This window comes from Saccoglossus kowalevskii, chromosome 5 (genome assembly GCF_978046115.1).
Source record: "Saccoglossus kowalevskii chromosome 5, keSacKowa6.1, whole genome shotgun sequence".
NCBI lineage: Eukaryota > Metazoa > Hemichordata > Enteropneusta > Harrimaniidae > Saccoglossus > Saccoglossus kowalevskii.
In genome coordinates, this window is record NC_140645.1 from 42,809,861 (window position 1) to 42,817,133 (window position 7,273).

At 35.1% G+C, this 7,273-nt stretch overlaps 1 protein-coding gene across 1 annotated transcript; it reads right to left on the reverse strand.

Annotated features, from left to right (window-relative positions):
* Window positions 1–299: 299 nt before the first annotated feature.
* LOC102808983 (uncharacterized) lies at window positions 300–3,594 on the reverse strand. Its single transcript, XM_006824592.3, has 6 exons — window positions 3,528–3,594; window positions 3,018–3,042; window positions 2,590–2,742; window positions 1,772–2,116; window positions 1,382–1,465; window positions 300–653 (listed from the first exon to the last, which is right to left on the reverse strand). The coding sequence occupies exons 1-6, from the start codon at window positions 3,573–3,575 to the stop codon at window positions 496–498; spliced, it is 813 nt and encodes a 270-aa protein (XP_006824655.3). The 5' UTR covers window positions 3,576–3,594; the 3' UTR covers window positions 300–495.
* Between the last annotated feature and the right edge of the window lie 3,679 nt (window positions 3,595–7,273).

Consider the following 7,273-nt stretch of genomic DNA (forward strand, 5'->3'; position numbering starts at 1 on the left):
AGGCAGACAATTATACTGATAATTATACCGAGGACATAATTTTGAATGCAACTCTTCAGTATATGGATGTATCTATGTTTAGTATTACGTGCCCATCATTTTATGACAACCTCGGCGGAATTCATGCATAAATTACGAAGTTTGTTATCATAAGCCATGTTATTTTCAATTTTGTACTAAAGGAGCAACAACCTGGAATCCATGAACACCTTGCATTTTTGCCTTGAAATTGTCGTACATTTATAGGGGTTTGAGGATAGATTAAAAAAGAACAAAGCTCAGTCAAACAAAACAACGAATCTGGGTATCACCTTTAATCAACAAATGACATTAGATAGAGAATAAGGTTAACAACTTTAATCAGGTTTGAGGTATTGTGAATTAGAATACTATAAATTAAACGTGATAATTGGTTTGTAATCACATCACATACACGTAATTGGTTGACCTGACCGGAATATATTATAGATATAGTCCGGTTATCTGAGGTAGTAATTATAAGGGTGCAGGTACGTTGGTGGCGAAGTCGAAAATATTTCCCGCTACTCTATACTGACAGACGACGAAGAACTTCGGTCCCCATGGTTTCTCAGATGTTCCGACACCACAGCCCAACTCGGTGCTTGCTTTCCAAATTACTTGAGTGAAATGCCCTGGAATAGATCAAGTAATGTGTAACAAAACGTTGTGTTATGTGTAAATAATATTACTATTAAGTATTTGTATAGATACATGTTTCGGTATATCGTTGTGGTAATTAATGTAAAGAACTCATTCTCAAAAAATGTTAAATCAATACGGGAGAAAGATTTTTATGTCTTCGACAAGTCGGGGTTATAGTATTATATTTCCACTATGTAATTGACAATACAATATTTATTTTAGTATTAACTACTTAATCAATCTATGTTTTGACAATATACATGATAGGTGAAAATAACAATACAAGCAGCACCAGCAATACACATTTCAACTAAAGAACTGATGATATCATTGAAAAATGAACGAATCTGAGAGAAGTTTACATGAGGGACATATATGTGTATAATGTCAAAGCAATCTGATTAACGGTTTTTAACAAGAAGTTGAAAATATCACTTTTTACCAAAAATGACAAAAATATTCATCAAAATTAAAGAATTGAAGATATCATCACGGAATGAACAAATCTAAGAGAGGTCTGTATATGCACGTATACACCAAAGTATCAAATCAATAAGAATCGTAGTTTTCAAGAAAAAAATCGAAAAAGAAAAAGTTGACACAGGCGACGGACGACAACAGACAATCACTCTTATGAGTGTCAAATTCGACAGCGGAGCTAAAAACAGGTTACAAATTTTCATCGCCATCACCATCATCAATACTTGTCACAGCTTACCTGCAGTCTTCCCTGGCTTGGCACTGTTTGTGGAGAAATCGTAATTAGCCACCTCAGAGTACCAATCAGCGACAGCTGGCTCACCTGTAATTACCAAAAACAACGCTTGTTTGAATCACATTCGTTCAAGTTGTGTATGATTGCTGCTAAAAAAGCACTTGGCAGGAATTTTCTGATAGAACTTTTCACTCAGCCAATAATAAGAAAGTGCAGTGATTTTAAATTAATACATGTTTTTTAAATCCTCGAATATTTTCTGATATTGGCGAATACTATAATGGAATATATCAAATAGTCCATTTCAATTTTAACTTTCCAGAAATTGTGTGAATGCTGTAATAGATAGGTTCAAGACCTTGTCCGATGCTCACATAGATGGGCTAATCTTACCTGTAAACTGGTCATAGCTTGTCCAGCGAGAAGCATCAGAACCTGCCCAGAGATTCTCACCACGATCTGGTGGGTTTTCGCCGCGGTCGTTGCTGTGCTTTACAACTCCGGTGCTAGCCAGGTGATCAGCATAGTCCTGTGCGTAATTATTGAGTTCATCAGACAAGGTCATGCTAGCAGAACCCTCGCCATGCAAACAACGGTAGAAGTTGTGAGCGTTTAGCATCTGTTGAATGATGTCATCTAAGCCAGTGTTACATTTCGAGTTACCGGTAGGATTGGTGCATACTCCCTGGGTTTTGCGTGTGTCGCTATTTTCCTGACAACTATCACTACCACTGTCAGCTACCAGAAAGCGTAAACAAAAATAACACATTATTTATCCATTATTCATCTAGTAGATGGGGCCTGGTTAGCCAATCAATATATAATCTGTTCTTAGTTGACATATTCAGACTGCTTTCCAAATACTTTTGCTCAAAATGGATCCAATCCAGACAATTTCACTCAAAAAAATAATCTGATACAATTTTACTGTAAATAACACTACATGAATTAATGTTATACCTAAATTGGATCTGAATACAAAACGGGACTAGAATTGTGCAGCTGCTGAGCATAAATGCATATGTAGAAATACGGTATCGTGCAATGTGTGCGCCTGATATCCTCCTATAGACTGGCATGATGTCAATGACCCTATAGGCAGCCCTGATTAAGTTTGAGTGTATAATTTATGAAATGAATATTAAATATACACATGGGAAATGATTTGATCGCATACTCCATTCACAGAACAAGACAAATTTCATCATTACCACAGTCCTCTTCGTCGCTTCCATCCTTGCAGTTGTTCAGGCCGTCACAGAGCTGGGATGGCTTCACACAGAGTATACGGTCATTGCATATCAGACTGTACGCCCCACCACACATCGATGGGTCTTCCTGTAGACCTCGCTTAGAAGTATTACCTAGATAGCCATCAGTGTAAGAATGAATATCATGACGCAACAGGATCGGCATATCATGGGTTATTTGGTACATTTTATTGATAGAAAATAGTATTTCATGTCAGCTGAATGATGTTCTTGGTGATTTACACAACAAGACATTACCCGATTTAGACAACGAACTTCCAAATGGAGATACATAAACCAGGCACATGTCAGCACATATCAACACTGAATCATTGGATGAAAACGAAAACATGTAAAAAATTCTATATAAATATCGCCGGTATACTTACTTAATGTCGGGAGTGAGTTACAAAGCTGAAAAAGAATTTTCATAATTTAATAATTTGTAATTGTGAATGCGCCACAATCTATACATCGTAATGTGATTGGTATGAATGCTTCTATGCTCTGTCTATACGAATATAACTTTAGCATCCTATTTCCGCCGTGAAGTAAAGTTTGCCGTAGATATAAGGAGAACTCAGGTATTTAATTAAGGCTACCATAGATACAAGGGGAACCCAAGCACGAAGTAAAGTTTGCCGTAGATATAAGGAGAACTCAGGCATTTAATTAAGGCTACCATAGGTACAAGGGGAACCCAAGCACGAAGTAAAGTTTGTCGTAGGTATAAGGAAAACCCATGTATTCAATTAAGGATGTCGTTGGTATAAGGAAAACCCATGCATTCAATTAAGGATGTCGTAGGCATAAGGAAACCCCATGCATTTAAGGCTGTCGGTATAAGGTATAATGGGAACCCAAGCATCAAATCAAGAAAAAGACGGTCATTTACTTACCACGATCACTGCAAAAAAAATGCACACTTTGAAATACATGGAAATCATCTTCGCTGCTAACAAACGAGATATGGTGTTAACAATTGCACCCATTTTCTTATTTATAAGTCAAGAGTGACTACTATGAGTGACGTCACATACCAGTATTCGGATAAAGTTTGCGTCGTGTTTGAAATATTTATTGATACAGTTGTTATCGTTGCTTCATTTGAAGGACATATTCTGAATGGCTATAGAAACAATGTTAAAGAAAATGATCTAATAATAAATGTAGATACCCGTATGTTTATGTCTTATTGTATGTAATTGAACAAAGGTATTATCAACTCATCTACATAGTAAATACTTTATGTATGAAACAAGCAATACAATTCGGGTATGTTGAAATACTTTGTTGTAGAATTTCCATTTTTAATATTGTGAAATTATTTTGTTTTGGTGGGGGAGGGGCTGAAAACAACTGTCTTTGACAAGTGAACTACAATATTTTAAGAATATTTCATAGCGAAATATATTTTTTAAACAAACCAATAATAATTTTCATAATTACACATGAATATTAAAGATAAAACATAATTTGTCATATTCTCAATATGTCCGCGTTACATTTGTCCTGCATTATGACTGAAAGCAGTCGTATGAAATTATAAACTATGTAGTGTGTTCAAAACCACATGTATGGGCAACAACTTTAACAAATATGATTTTATTTGTTAAAAATATTGTATTTTCTTCTAACAAAATGGAAGTATTTCACAATGACGAAAATGCAAAGTCTTTATCGTAGTGACATACAATCTCATTATGGTAATGCGGTTTGGTCAGTTAGGGACGATTAATACTAAAAAAAGGTATCAGCGTGTTTTAATAGAAACACAAATAATATAAAGTTTATTATGTAACTGATACTTTTACATGTGATTATATCTAGGTAACAATAGATTAATAGAGTAGCGGAAAAGCAAATAGAAAAACAGAAAGTATAATGCTATTAACATACTGTGCCCATGTTTTCTGCGTGACAAACAAACTATTCTGTGTGTATTATATTGTATATTTGCCTCTTAATGTCAAACTGATTGTAACATGTTTTATATCTCAACTTAATTTAAAATGTGTATTTTCTTGATTTATAACAGGAAACACAAGGTTGTCTATCTTCAACACATAACATGTGAGTTATAATATTAAGGACACTGCATGGAATCCCACGTGAGTTGTCAGATTTGTGAATCGGGACGATAATTTGTGTAGGTGGATGTATTATATATTTAACTATCATAACTTTAACGACATGATTTGTGTCGATATCAAGTAGAAAAACATGACATAAATATTATATATTGTTAAAAACAACTACTTCCATAATAATATATGCACAGTGTTTTGTGTATGATATAAACAGTTGACAAATCACCAATTACCTGCATAAACTGTGCAACCTTCGTTGCCGATACGGGAATGGATGCTCGCGCTACAAACTTGGTTACAAATAATTTAAAGAGAAATGGGCATGTTAACGAGTCACTGTTTGGATGGGCAGCAAAAATATACACTAAGGGTTTAATTTGTTGGGCTATTGCTAACTATGAAGAGTTTCCCTGTTTTCAATTAAAAATCCTGAAAAGGAAATTGAAATATTTTTTTTATTATTTAAAGTCTGAATGGTGACCCAAAAACGTGTGTACTTAGGCGCGAGTGGGCATTGTTTAATGTATGTTGTCATCAAATATATTTAACCATGTTATAATGTGGTTATTAGAAGGCATACGTGTCCTCATATACGCGTCAACTTGGTTTTATACTAGATACGACATATCACGATTGGAAAGATAAATAGCCTTTGAAATTATTAAAAATTATTGAACATATTTTACAATAGCATATTTTAATAGCAGGAAGCAATAATACACTGGCATACCATCATATCTATACCTTGCATTGTCATATTTGAATTGTGTTTTTTTCTTTTTTTATCCGAGTAACTACAATTGAGAAAAACAAATTTGTGTGGAATAATTACAATATTGTCATTATTCTACAAAGACAGTTATTCCTAATTGAGAGTGGAATTGTATAAGACAATTCACTTTATAATGTTATGATATGCCTGCCTAAAACTGACATGGCGTACAGATGTATTTTACTAATTGCTTTAGCAGTAGAGTCGTTTGCTATTTCGAATTAACCAAATAGGACTCCACACCAACAACGAGGTAACAAAGTTACCTCATTTCATCGAGTATTGTTGGAAAAGTATGTATTACACACGTACGTCGCGATGTTGGCCGCTGTGGTATAACTTTTTTATTTTGTTTTCATCTTATCAAATTGTGCCTCAAATCATTTTAGTGCACATACGCTAATACGTTATGCTAGGTAACTTTTATAATTCTTTCACACAAAATTAAAAACGCCCTTTGACAATAAGTGATAAAAATATACGATTTGTTATATCGTTGAATATGAGAAATGATGACACAAATACAAAAATTAAATGTTTCAATAATTGTTATTCTTGTTATACTATGTTTAATAGGAATAAAATCACGTTCACCTGCGCATGCGTCAGATGGCCGTAGCGTGTCTTTGTTTACAAACAAGCGTCTACCCATGAGCCTTTGCGTTTTTAGCGTGTGTTGTTATCGTCGCTTGGGACTCAATTCCCGCGCGTTCGCAGTTGACGACCCTCCCGCTTTAACATGTCAAATAACGGCCAGGCGATATTTGAAAAGCACATAATGTGTGAACCGAGATTTAAATATGCTAGGATGTTCGTACTTTGAAATTTTTTTCATATTTAGCATTTAAAATTTGTTCAACTATTGAGTTTTAAATAAATTATACAAATGTCCGATATTTCATTATTTAGATAAGCCAAGTTTGAGCTGATCTGATGTTGGCCAATTTTATTTAAACTATAATCGTCGTTCTTAAGAACCTAAATGGTGGGGTTTAGTTCATTTTTTTATCATTAATTCTCGGAGGCGGACATCCGGTATTTTCACCGCAAGGCAACCATCTAGATGAAAACAAAGGCCGGAAACTTTCAGAAAACGGTACTTTGGGATGGTTGTTGGGACTCCTGGGCTCTGGACAGTGTAACAAGATTATCCCTGCATGTCCAACATATATAATTTTGGGATCTGGTGAATTTAGTTGCCACGAAGCTAAATTCGGGATTACTTCAATTTCGATTTTGAGATTTTTTCCCGAATTTAGCTATTTTGCACCGGCCTTTTGACCGGCGTTCCACACCAACTCGCGCAGAGCCCATAGAGATACATGGTACAGTGATGCGCGTCTTAGCAACGTGGGACGTCTTGTGACGTAGCTCCGCCCCTGAGGATAGAAGATTAATCATGATTTTGGTAGTGTATATATTTATAGTACTCCACAATAGTAAATGACGGTCAAACGTGTTCGGAATAAAGTATACAACGTTATTTGAGATTCAAAGACGCGAGCTTGCAAGGACCGTCACAGGTGATCGTCTACTGATATTTTAAATAAGTGTTTTAAAGAGCGCCACCACGCGCTTACTGGGAATATCTTGACAAACATATTTAGTGAAGGGTACACTCTTTTCTTTGTTCCCTGGGGACACTCCAAGCATTTCTACTGAATGTCTGAATCTATATTTAAATATTATTCCCGAGTGTATTGTGAACCAATTATTAGAATATTTGCGTCAGCCATCAGTGCAATGGCGGATGTATTGACTTTGAATTCGACTACTAACAAGA